At 28.7% G+C, this 14,755-nt stretch overlaps 1 protein-coding gene across 1 annotated transcript; it reads left to right on the forward strand.

Annotated features, from left to right (window-relative positions):
• Nucleotides 1-13,639: 13,639 nt before the first annotated feature.
• LOC124936813 (monocopper oxidase-like protein SKS1) lies at nucleotides 13,640-14,356 on the forward strand (the record flags this gene model as incomplete). The annotated part of the gene is made up of 3 exons (XM_047477339.1): nucleotides 13,640-13,860; nucleotides 13,936-14,014; nucleotides 14,082-14,356. Coding segments are annotated over 3 exons (462 nt in total), but the record flags the coding sequence as incomplete, so codon positions are not given.
• Between the last annotated feature and the right edge of the window lie 399 nt (nucleotides 14,357-14,755).

Genomic DNA, 14,755 nt, shown 5'->3' on the forward strand with positions numbered 1-14,755 from the left:
TTATTTTTATTTAAATCTATAGTTCAAATTAAATACACTAAATTAAATAATTTAAATAGCTATTATAAATTAAAATAAAATAGAATACATTACATGAACTTGAAATAAAATATATTACATAAACATTTAAATAAAATACATTACATCACAATAAAATACATAATATAAACATTACAATAAAATAAAATACATAATAAATATTAATCACGTTCAATATACAATAAAATGCATATTTTATCTTTATAATTCAATTTTTTTTATTTGAAACTACGACGTTTAATGACCTTCAAAATGGTCAAACTTATTGTCAAAGGTCAAGAGAATTATTTGAAACTGTTGAGAAAAAAACATCATCACACAAGGTTATTCCATACAATGAACAAAGAGAAGTCTTCGTAATCGTTACTGCACAATACAGAACCATAAATGGATATTGGAAGGGTGGTAACAAACATAATGTGGATTTATATAGAGGTTTTTGCTCTTGTGGAAAATGGAGTAGATATCATAAAATTGAATTATAAAGATAAAATATGCATTATATTGTATATTGAACGTGATTAATATTTATTATGTATTTTATTTTATTGTAATGTTTATGTTATGTATTTTATTGTGATGTAATGTATTTTATTTTAATGTCTATGTAATATATTTTATTTTCGTTTATGTAATGTATTCTATTTTATTTTAATTTATAATAGTTATTTAAATTATTTAATTTAGTGTATTTAATTTGAACTATATATATTATATTTATAGATTTAAATAAAAATAAAACATATGTGTTATTTTATTTTAATATTTATATAATATATTTTAATTGAATTAATTAATAGTTTAAAAGTGAGATATTAATTAATAGTTGAAAGAGAGATGAGAGTTAATTAATGGGTTTAGAGAGAGAGAGAGAGAGAGAGTTAATTAGTGGGTTAAGATATAGAGTGAGTTAATTAATGGGTTAATTAATATTGTAGAGAGAGAAAGTGGGTAGTTTGGGAATGAGAATGAAAAGGTGGGTAGTTTGGGAAAATTTGTTTGAAAGGTGGGTATGACAGAAAATGGTTCGTGCCCTTTATGGTCATGCTCAACTCTGACATTTTCATTATTATATAATTAATATTCCTATATTATAATAAAATATTAGTTATATATTTAATTATACTTTATTTAATAACATTATAATAACATTAAATAAATATATATTCTAAAAAATTTATTATAATATAAGAATATTAATTATATATTTAATTATAAAAATATTTTAATATATTTTAAATTATAAAAATATTTTATATTTCAATTTATTTAATATTAGTTATATATATATTTAATTAATAAATATATATTTTAAATAAATTAATATTTATTTTTATTAATTATATTAAGGTTTAAATTCTCCTATAATTTAGAAATATTAGTTATAATAGTATAAATTAGTTATTTATTTAAAATAGTATAAATAAAATTCACATTTAAATTATTTAGATAAGAGGGCTGACGGAAGTATTATAGTGTTTTGCCTAAGTACAACATTTGCCGCTTTTTGTTGAAGTAAAATATTGATTTGACAAAATAAGAGGGCAAAAGTCTTGTGAGTTGCTGCTGATGCTCTAAAGGGCACTGCCATACTTTTGCTTTTACTATAATGCAAAAAATGAAAAAAAGCAATGACCTGTCATTTTCCACGCTGTCCGATGCGGGCACAAGTCATGCACCGGAGATGCTCCAAGCCTCCAAGGCATTATTCTCTTTGGGTTTTTTAAAAAACCCATCTAAAATTAATTTTCCAATCAATCACTTTTCAACAGTCATATCACTTATTTCATTAGCCAAAATACTAAAATATCATCTATTTTAAATTATTATTTTTTTATTTTATTCATATATATCAATGTCCTTTAAGTTTTTTACCAAAAATAATCATCACCTCTTCAAAATCATCACCAATCATTACTTTTTTTCCTCTATAGATTTTTTCAAAAACCTCAATCCAAAAAAAGTTAAGTTTGAGGAAATAAGATGAAACAAACTAAAACTAACCGAAAGGTGCAGATCCAAGTGTAGGAATCAAAATGTCGTTTCAAGGGAAAACCATTGGAGAAAAGGCTACTGTTCATCCTGACCTACTACTACGACCTTCAATTCCTATTAATTATATTATGGGCTAGTTTGATTTAGCTTATTGACGCTAGCTTATCCAACTTATTCTCTTGGTACGCTTGACATTATTTTCAGTTTATTGACGCTAGCTTATCCAATTTATACTCACAATTTATTTATTTTTTATATTTATAATATTATTTAATAATTAATATTATATATATATATATAATGTTATATATATTTAATAATTTAATTTTAAATATTAATATATGATTTAAATTTAAAATAGTATATATATTTCAAAATAAATTATATTAATATATTAATTTTTATAAAAAAATTGTTAATATATAATTTTAAATATTAATAAATGACTTAAATTAAAAAATAATATATTTTAAAATAAATAATATGAATAAAGAAAGTAATTTATTATTATTATATATATTTTTTCACCTTTACACACTCTTTTTTTTATCCAATTTTTCAATTGTCAATTTATTTTCGAACTACTCCACCCTATTCGTATTATTATTCATTTCAATTGTAATATATACTTTTAAATAATTAAGACTAGTTTAATTTCTAAAATTATAATTATAAATAAAAAAATTAACAATATATTTATATTTTATATTTTACTTAATTATTTTATATATTAAGATACATATATTCTAATTAATAAATAAAAATATATTTAAATATATATTTTTTTATTATAATAATTTTATATAAATATATAAAAATATTATAAATATATGAAATAAATGAGAGAATGAATAAAATGATTAGAAATATATTAAATAGATGAGAGATAATGAATAAAATGATTAGAAATGAATGAAATAGATGAGAGAGAGTGAATAAAAAAATATTAAAAAATGATGAGAGAGAAAAACATTGAGAATATAATTTTAAAAGCTAAGATTATAATCTTAAACACTGAGGAGTGACAGGAGTGACGTAGAGAGAAAATTGAGTTTAAACGCAAAAGTGTGTTTGATTATAATTTTTTGTGTGAGCTTATTACGCAAAGTTATTGTAGCAACTTATTACGCAGACGCCTATAAGCTGCTTATAAATACAGAATCAAACGAACCCTTATTAAATAACACAAACCAAACAAGACCTTAGTTTTTGCATAAATAATGTAGGTTGAAGGACAGGGTGCAGGTTCTGAAAAAAAAAATTGCAGACGCTGATTATCACTTTATTTATTTACTTTTGTACCCTGTTTTTCAAAATTTAATGATAAAGATTTTTATATGATCTATTAATCACATTGGAATTTACTTTTCTTTATTATTATTATTATTATTATTATTATTATTATTATTATTATGATGAGAACTTTATCATTTTGTTGAAACTTGTTCACGAGTAGAAAATAAAAAGAAAGTGAACTTTGAAAAAGTGATAATATTTTGATAGAAAAGTAAAGGGATAGCTTTGGGAAATGAGAAAGTAGGGGGATGTGTCCAAAAATTAGTGATAATATTTTGATAGAAGAGAAGAGTAACGTGATATTTTTTAAAACCAATAACATTGAGAGCTCTTTTGATGAAAGTTTTTTTTTTTTTTTTTTTAATAAAACCCAATTTTTATCATAAAACTCAATCATCTTATTAACCATAAAATCAAATAATTTTATCATTTAAATACTAAAATTATCCTCTAATTTTATCCTCTATATCTAAACCATCATTCTCTCTGTTGTGCGGAATGCAAGAAAATGATGAACAATGAAGTGTGGAAATTAAACAGATGAAGAGAGATTTCTGATTGTCAAAAGATAAAGATAAAACAGATTACAACTAATGAAAAAGAATTGCAGCTATCTAAAGTCAGAAAAGAAATAAAACGTAAAACACCTAACTTAATAAGCATAACTGAATAAATGTGAAATAACTGAAATTATTAATTCCTATACTAAAGGCAAAACGTTACAAATCTCCACCTTGCCTTAGTATCACCTAACAAGAAAAGCCTTATCAGGCTACTTCCAACTGTCAACATTTAGCAAATCCAAACAATGAGTGAATTTGCTAAGTGGGACCGGCTTCGTGAACATGTCAGCAGGATTATGATGTGTGCTGATCTTCTTCACTTTGATTCTCCTCTCAGTACGAAGAAAATGATAACGAACATCAATATGTTTGGTTCTATCATGATGCACTTGATCTTTGGCCAAACAAATAGCACTTAAGCTATCACAAAAACAATTGCCTGATCATGATGGATACCAAGGTCACTGATTAATCCTTTCAACCATATACCTTCCTTGGCTGCTTCAGTTAGCGCCATATACTCAGCCTCGGTAGTGGACAACGTCACCGTCGACTGTAATGTTGCCTTCCAACTAACCACAGAGTCACCAAGGGTGTAAACATAACCAGTCATTGATCTTCTACCATCGATATCTGCAGCATAATCTGAGTCAGAATAACCAGTTACGAGACACTGGTTATTACTCCCATAAATAAGACCAACATCGGATGTGCCTCTCAGATAGCGAAATATTCGCTTTACCGCTTGCTAGTGTTCCTTACCAGGTCGAGACATAAACCTGCTAACAACACTAACTGAATACGCAATATCAGGTCTAGTGCATACCATGGCATACATTAAACTACCCACCGCACTAGCATACGGTACATTAGACATGTATAACTTCTCAGCTTCAGACTGGGGTGCGAATGCAGACAAATGATCAGTAACAACAGTAGGAGTATTGAGAGACTTTGCTGTACTCATCCCAAAACGAGACAACATTTTCAAAATATAACTCTTCTGTGAAAGAAATAGCTTCTTTTGAACTCGATCTCTTACTATTTCCATGCCCAAAATTTTTCGTGCTCCACCTAGATCTTTTATATCAAACTCAGAACTAAGAAGGTCTTTCAGCTTTTGAATCTCCGACATCTTCTTGGCTGCGATTAACATGTCGTCTACATACAGGAGTAAATAAATCAAAGAACCATCACTGACTTTGTTGTGATAGACACAACAATCATATGCACTCCTATTGTAACCATGTTCAATCATGAAATTGTCAAACCGCTTATACCACTGTCGAGGAGACTGTTTAAGTCCATACAAAGACTTCTTCAGACTACAAACATGTGTTTCCTTACCAGGAACAAGAAATCCTTCAGGCTGACTCACCAGTATATCCTCTTCAATCTCACCATGTAAGAAAGCCGTCTTCACGTCTAATTGCTCGAGTTCCAGATTCTGATGTGCTACTATAGCTAGTAGTACCCTGATAGAAGTGTGTCGGACTACAGGTGAGAATATCTCATTGTAGTCTACGCCTTCCTTTTGACTGAATCCCTTTGCAACTAATCGTGCTTTATATCTGGTCCCTTCAGCACTAGAGGTTCCATCTTTCCTTTTGAAAATCCATTTACACCCAATGACTCTTCTTCCCTTAGGTAAAGTAACCAGCTCCCATGTATTATTCTTGTGAAGTGATTCCATCTCCTCACACATGGCAGCAATCCATTGCGCAGAATCAGCACCATTAACAGCTTCATTGTAAGAAGATGGCTCGTTATGTATGACATCTTCAGCTACCTGAAGTGCATAACTTACCATTTCTTCAGTATCATTTATAGAGGGACTGATTGTCCTACTTCCAGGACCAGTTGAGATTTTTCTTCCCTCGATTGAATGAATTAACCTGTCAGGAGCTTTAATTTGCCTTCTAGGTCGTGTTGCAATGTCAGATTGACTTTCAGGTGCTCCAAATTGATAAACTTCCTCAGATGGCTTATCAGTATCGTGTGTCATGTCAGTTGTCCCTTGAACTGGAGCCACCTCAAGCTCCACCTGTTTCTCGGTATTATTATTTTCTCCAGAAAGTGATGGCTTGATAGAGGAGTTAAGTATAAACTTCTCATTAAAGGTGACATCCCTGCTGAGGATTACTCTACCTTCAGAAGATGACCAGATTCTATATCCCTTGACTCCATCTCCATAGCCCATGAAAATACCCTGTTTTGCCCTTGGTTCCAACTTTCCTTCATTAACATGATAGTAAGATGTGCACCCAAAGACTTTCAAATGAGAATAATCAACGACATTACCAGACCATACCTCGTAAGGGATTCTGCAATCAATCCCAGTGTGTGGTGCACGATTTATCAGATAGCAAGCTGTTAAGACAGCCTCGCTCCAGTACTTTCTAGTCAATCCCGCATTAGAGAGCATGCTTCTAACTCTCTCTAACAATGTTTGATTCACCCTTTCTGCTACACCATTCTGCTGTGGTGTACCTCGGACAGTGTGATGTCTTGCAATCCCCATATCCCTACAGAACTCATTAAACTCAGATGAACAGAATTCAAGCCCATTATCTGTTCGCAGCCTCTTAACCTTCTTTCCAGTTTGATTCTCCACCAGTGCCTTCCAATGTTTGAAGGTCTTAAATACCTCGCTCTTATGTCTCAAAAGATACAACCAGGTCATCCTTGAGTAATCATCTATGAATGTTACAAAATAGTTATAACCTCCTATACCTTCAACTTGAGCAGGACCCCAGCAATCAGAGTGGATATAATCCAGTGTGCCCTTAGTTTTGTGAACTCCCTTACTGAACTTGCGGCGATGTTTTTTCCCGAAAATGCAGTGTTCACACAACTCAAGGTTGGTAACCTTGTGGCCAGATAGAAGATCTCGTTTGGACAGAATTTGCATCCCCCTCTCCCCCATATGTCCAAGTCGCATATGCCACAACTTGGTTACATCAGGGTGCCGATTCACAGATTTGGATGCGACTGCAGCGGAACCTGTCAGCGTCTTACCTTGTAGTATATACAAGGTATTCTGTTTAATACCTTTCAGTATTATTTTTGAACCTTTACTGATGCACAAGGTTCCTTCTTCACCGCTAAACTTGAAACCTTTAGCATCTAAAATGCCTAAAGATATTAAGTTCTTCTTCAGTTGAGGAACATGCCGAACGCCAGTTAGGGTCCGTATCTTACCATCATCAGTCAGAATTTTGATAGTCCCAATACCCACCGTTTTACATATGGCATCATTTCCCATGACAACGTTTCCACCATCATAATCTTCATAGGTATCGAACCATTCTTTGTTCGGACTCATATGATATGAACACCCTGAATCCAACACCCACGTATCAATAGGGTGTAGAGAAGCGTTAGCTACAAGGGCAATGTCCTCCTCCGAGTCGGTGTCTCTGTCTTTATGTGCTATCGCAGCCGTAGAATATTTGCCCCTTTTCTTAGGACAATTATTCTTCCAGTGACCAGGTTCTTTACAATAATTGCAGATGTCTTTAGCATTAGGGCCCTTAGCTTTGTATTTCTGATCCTTCTTCTTTCCAGACCCTTTGTAGTTGACTGTGCTGACAATCAACCCAGATGCTTGATTGTCTACAATTTCACCGCTCGCCTTATGACGCAGTTCTCTAGTATGAAGTGCTGACCGAACTTCCTCTAGAGTTACAGAGTCTTTACCCACAACGAACGATTGAACAAAATTTTCAAACGAGTTGGGTAAAGATACCAACAGAATTAATGCAGCATCTTCATCTTCGATCTTAACATCTATATTTCTCAATTCAAGTAATATAGTGTTTAACTTATCAAGATGTTCACGAAGAGACTTACCTTCAAGCATACGAAGACTGAACAGACGTTGCTTCAATAACAACTTGTTAGTCAGTGACTTTGTCATGTACAAAGCCTCTAACTTCGACCACAAACCGATTGCGGTATCTTCATCTGATACCTCAGTAATCACTTCATCAGCCAGACAGAGTAAAATTGTTGAGTGCGCCTTCTCTTCCAAGACCTCAAGCTCAACAGTGATTTTACCAGAGGAAGACTCTTTTGCAGGACCTGCAACTATCTTCGCCTTTTCCTTCGACAATGGTGCCCAGACGCCTTGTTGTTTAAGCAAGGCTCGCATTTTGATCTGCCATAGACCAAAACTGTTCCGCCCTGTGAATTTTTCGATTTTCAAATTCATTGAAGACATTCTCTCGCCAGAAAACAAAAGTGATAATCTGATCGGATCTAACCCGCTCTGATACCAATTGTTGTGCGGAATGCAAGAAAATGATGAACAATGAAGTGTGGAAATTAAACAGATGAAGAGAGATTTCTGATTGTCAAAAGATAAAGATAAAACAGATTACAACTAATGAAAAAGAATTGCAGCTATCTAAAGTCAGAAAAGAAATAAAACGTAAAACACCTAACTTAATAAGCATAACTGAATAAATGTGAAATAACTGAAATTATTAATTCCTATACTAAAGGCAAAACGTTACACTCTCATCTACACCATATCCTCTAAAATCAAAACACAAATTAATCTTCTAATTTTAAAAACCAATTTTTTCCTAATTTTTACCAAACAATAATTTTTAGAATAAAACTAAAAAACTCTTTCCTCAAACAAGGGTTTTTAGTGATTTTGAGAATTTTATCTAAAATTTCAGTTATAATTTCAACCTTGACTTCATCAATTTTATTATTCTTTTTATTCTTTAATATCAAAATTATCCAAATTATTTAATTATTTTCTAAATAGAGAGAACAAATTAAAGGTATTTTTTTCTTTTTACAAAAAAAAAATAATAATAATTGTTTTAACTAGATTTTTTTTAAGCATAAAACCCACTAAAAATCCAAAAAAAAAAAACAGAGATCAAACTAGCTCTAAGGTAAGTTTGATTCACAGGCTGATTGATTCGCACGTATGTTTCACACAAATTCACTTATTTAATCGCTAAAAATTGGTAAGTTTGATTCAACTTATCTAATGGCTAACAATGAGTAATTTGATTTCGGATTATAGGATCCGGTTTATTTAATTTTTTTATTTATAATATTATATATATAATGTTATATATATATTTAAATATATGTATATATACATATATTTATTAACTTAATTTTATATTTATAAATTATTTAAATTAAAAAATAACATATTTTAAAATAAATTATATGAATATATTATTTTTTTATTAATATATAATTTTAAATATATTTGATTATAATTTGTTGTGTTAGTTTATTACAAATTAGTATAATAGGTTAATCAAATGAACCCTAAATCTCTTTCCTAAAGATTTGGACAATCTCTTCCTAAAGATTTGGAAAATCCTCATGAATATTAGGGTATAAAAAAGTTGAACTTGTTTGTTTTGTATGGATAATTTTATTAAAAGCAATTTATATTTAACAAATAAATAAAATAAGTTATTAATTTATTCGATATAAGCAGATTAACCAGTCATTATTTATTATATTGCTGAATTTTATGTTTTTACCTTTTTCTATTTCATCTTCCCATGTTTAATTAATTAATTGAACTAGTAGAAAATTTGTGCTTATGTAAATATAAGTTTTGACCCAAAAATCATATAATAAATTAAGAATGATAATCTTTTGTTACAACGTTGCTTTGGGAAGATCTTGTTTCTTGGCAACTCATCATCATTATTGACCCAATAAATTAATTATTATTTCATAGGACTATTATAAAGAAACAAATTTCGCCAAACTACCTCGTTGACCATAAGATGTAACACAATTCTTTCTTAGTTAACTCCATTTTCATCGTTGCTATCGACCACCACGAAGATCAAACCTTGAGTTTTTTTGGAAATATTGCCTCCACATTGGATGATCTTCATAGCAATTGGAAATAAATACAAATTATCAATGACCAAAATTAATATAACATTAATAATTTAAGGAAATGTAATTTTATCATAGTAGTCAAATATACATTTTATCTTGTCTTGCCCCTATATATAACCTAATGAATTTGATGTTCTTGTACTCAATAATTTGTAAATTAAATACTACAATTAAAACAATATTATATCTATAATCCTACGCAAATATGAATCAACTGATAACCATAACTTTAGAAATAAAATAGAGACAAAAAATTAATTTACTGCATAAACTTATTAATGGTTGAGATAATGATCACAATAACTCAAAACTTAAGTTTGTCGATACCTATAATCTTAGACAAACGTGAATAACTTAATAACCATAATTTAAGAATTAATCATTTAAGAAAAATATAATTTTGTCATAATAGTCAATTATATATTTTATATTGTCTTGCCTTTATATCCAATATAATGAATCTGATGTTCTTGTACTTAGTAATTTATAAATTAAATCATACAATTTTAAAAAAAATATCATACCTTTAATCATAGGTGAACATGAATTAACTAATAACCATAATTTAAGAAATAAAAAAAAAAAGGCAACACAAGTCAAGTTACTACATAAACTTATCAATAGTTGGGATAAGAATTATAATCTCTTAAAATCTAGACTTAAACTTGAAACTTGTATAAGATAGTGATCTTACCAGCAACATTAAAACCTATTATAAGCATACACATCTTCTTCTTCTTTTTTTTTTTTTTTTTTTTTTGACAAATAGCATGTTAAAAAGTTTGGTGAATGTCAATTCTATTTTGTAAGAGTTTTAAACCTTTAAATAAAGAAAACACAACAAACTTAATAATGAAAAATGCAACAAAACTAAGTTAATGCATAAACATGTTAATGATTGGGATAATGCTCACAATCTCTTAGAGTTTAACCCAGAACAACAACAAACTTATTAATGAAAAATGCAACAATTTTTGTTTCGTATAACCTTTTGAAAAACTTAGTAGATGTCAATATTCTATTTAGTAAAAGCTTTAAACCTCTAAAAAAAAACACAACAAAACAAATATGCAGATTAATTAATGCTTGCTTCATCGACATATATTAGTGATGGATATACAATAACGCCTTAATCTTACATAAGTAAATATAAGTCTAAAGTATTTCATAATTTATATCTTGAATATATAAAATTATTTTAAAATAGAGGGACTTTGGTTTTGGTTTGTTTGGAATCGAACTAAACCTATAAAATAAAAAGAAAGAGGGAGAGATGATGAAGAAACTGACAAGAAAAAGACAAGTCCCTATATTCACTCATTTGGTTGTTAAATCAACCAATTTACTAATTAGTTTCTTTTACTCGTTTTTTATTTAAAATTTAATTAACAATTTAATTATTTAATATTTTTTTATCTATTAAAATACTAAAATTATATTTGATTTAATTTATCATTAATTATAAAGATATTAATGTTTTTTTTAATAAATACCTAAAAAATAATTGTTTTTTTTTAAATAATCAATCAGGTTTCTTAAAAAAAATAATAATAATAATAAAAAAAAAAAATCCTGATAAAATAAAAAAAAAGAAAGGACACTTCAGGAATTGACTACACTTTGACAAAGGAATCAAAATCCAACTGTAGGAATCAAATTGCCGTTTCAAGGGAAACCCATTGGAAAAAAGCTTTTGTTCATCCTGACCTCCTACGTCCTTCAATCAATATTAAATATATTATATTATAATATATATATATATATCTTATTCTTCACCTAACAAAGAATTAAAATGTATAATATTATATCCCATCATCCATTTGTTTATTTAAAAAAATATCTGAAGAAATCTTACTTTTGAGTTAACCAAGAACATATATTGTCCTGTCTATTTCCATGTCTATATTCTTTCCCCATGCCCACCACTTTTCTTTCTTTTCTTCCCTTTTTCATTAATTATTCAACTAATTAGGGTAACCAACTATATTTGAAAAAGAAAACCCATGTTATTTTATGTAAAGTAAAAAGGCCTTGTTTTAGATGCAGAGATTACTATTTAATAATAAAGGGATTATTTTTGAAAAATATTACAGATCCATTCATTTGGATTTTTTTATATCATAGTCTTATTTCTTTTTAATCATCTAATTATTCAATTTATAAGTAAAAATGTTTTACATTATATTAGAATATAAAATAATGTTAGAATATAAATAATATTTTACATTAATATAATATATAATATTATATTATATTAATTTTCTTATAATCTAATTCTAATATTTATATATTAGACATAACTTAGGTAACTTAAAAAATACATAATTCAATACAACTTCTCTTCTTTATTTTTACATGGTATCAGAGTCTTAAAAAATAAATGAAGAAGACGATGATCGATGATAGATGATTGCCGAATCCTACTTGCGTAAATGCCCTTTTGCAGGCGAAGCGGAGGTTTGTCCGATGATGATTCTGATTCACGGTCAGACTTGTGTCTGTTAAAATCGAGAGTTTACGTAAAATAGTTAGAGTAAAACCGTTAGAGGTTTGTAAACTCGTAAATCAAAATCGAATCGTAAAATTTTACTTTAAAAATATATTAATTATAAAATTATTTATATATAAAAAAATAAATATAAAAAAAATTATTAAAAAAAATAAACAAATAATAATATTATATATTTATATTAATACAAATTAAAATATATCTAAATAACTTATTTTTTAAGGGCTTGTTCAAATTAGGGTTTTTTTAAAAACATAGAGGGAGAAAATAATAATGATTGGTGATGATTTTCAGAAAGTGATGATTATTTTTGATAAAATAACTTAAAGGGTATTGATATATATAAATAAAATAAAAAATAATAATTTAAAATAGAAGGTATTTTAGTATTTTGTTTAATGAAATAAATGATTTGATGGTTGAGAAGTGATTGATTGGAAAATTAATTTTGTTTGAGTTTTTCAAATAACCAAAAGAAGCTTAATATATCCTAAATTACAATATTATCTATAAATTTAAATATAAATATATAGAACCCTAATCCACTTCCCCATCTTCATGGGCGCCGCATCTCCCTTTTCTTCTTCCCTCTAAATCTCCATTTTCTTTCTTTCGTAAACCCGGTAATGGAGATTGAAAGCAAGATCTATATAGAAACATCGGATCCCGTAGTATGTGAAAAATCACTAGATTTCTTCTCGGACTTAAAAACCCGGGACGCCGACGCCGACTGAAATCGCTTAAAAATTCGATTTCAGTTGCATAGTCTCGTTGCCTTCCACCTTCATAGTATCGTTTACTGCTACTAGGTTTTGAAGTCCCAGAAGAATATCCAGTGAGTTTTCACATCAAACTCCCATCGTTGGCATACTTGCTACTGTTACTGGGTGTCTACTGGGTATGTATAGAGTTTATATCTTATAACAATTTAACTCATCAAGTTGTTTTTGTCTAGATGATATTCAGTATGGGAGTGAGGATTGATTGAAGATAATGAAATCCTAAAGAAGTTTATACTTATTTGATTTGATTGAAATTTGAAAATTTATTTGATTCTTATTGTTTCATTCCATGTATAACTGTGAAAGTAGTGCATACATGTGTCTGTTCATTGTAAAGACTCATTTCATCACAAATAACCTTGTTAGATGTAGGTTATTGAAAATTAGGTTGTTAGGTTGTTTAGGTAAAATGAGATTAAGGGTATTTTGGTGGATAATTTGTATAATTTGATCGTTGAATCGAAAATGGCCTGAAGTTGTTTTTCTTGTTTAAAATTGCATTTTGACACTTGTGTTGTGAATATCTGCATTTGAAATCCTTATTGATCCTATTCTCATTTGTGAATCCCGACACTCCTCTGAAGCTTGCTGACCACTTTAATATCTCCGGAGTCTTTCAATTGGATTCTATCCCAAGCGTTCCATCCAATGGCCCTGCAAATTTGTCAACTTCAGTTGTGAACTCAACTCTCCATGACTTTATTGAAATCGTTTTCCAGAACGATGAAGATAACTTGCAATCTTGGCATCTGAATGGTCATGATTTCTGGGTTGTTGGGTAAGAACTTAAGAAGTTGGATCTCTCTTGATTGAAATTTGATTGATGCCTTGATTAAACCCAATTGAATTGCAGCTATGGTTCTGGGCAATGGAGTAATGACAGTAGACAAGCGTATAATCTGGTGGATGCTACAACCCGACACACTGTACAGGTAAATTGGTGAGTCTGTTTAGATCTTTGATGAGAAGTTGCAACTAAAATGGCCTTTTTTAAAACAGGTGTTTCAGAAATCTTGGACAGCGATAATGGTATCCTTGGATAATCAAGGAATGTGGAATTTGAGATCGGCGAAATGGGAAAGACAGTATTTGGGACATCAGCTATATCTTAGGGTTTTTAGCAAGTTGGAAGCCATATTTAGGACTTTCATTCTAATTTGAATCTATTTATGGAGTTTCCCTACCTTTATTTTTATTTATTTTTATTATTATTATTATTATTATTGTTATTATTATTATTATCTGTTTGTTGATGCATAAGGAACAATGATATGGTGGAACTTGTTGTTTGGTTGATCATAAATTATTAATTTCATCTTAATTATTTATTCATTATTTGTGAAATTTAATGTATCCTTATTATTATTTTTTTTCAGTTTAATTGTTTGTTTGAGACTCAAATTTGTGTTGTTTTTATCAACTTACAATCTTAGTTTTAGTTATATGTTCTAATGTTAGTTTTGTTTTTGCAATTAATTTATCATATTTAAAAATATATATTAATTTTTTTTTTCATGTCTTTCTATAAATCAGTCTTGAATGTTCTAATTTCTCAAAAGAAATATATATTCAATTTAAAAAATAAAAATAAATATCATAAATCATACCAAAAAAAAAATTATGTTAGAAAAATAAATAATAAATTTATCATTTTCATTGTTTTTAAAATTTTT

Source organism: Impatiens glandulifera, chromosome 1 (assembly GCF_907164915.1).
Source record: "Impatiens glandulifera chromosome 1, dImpGla2.1, whole genome shotgun sequence".
NCBI classification, from domain to species: domain Eukaryota; kingdom Viridiplantae; phylum Streptophyta; class Magnoliopsida; order Ericales; family Balsaminaceae; genus Impatiens; species Impatiens glandulifera.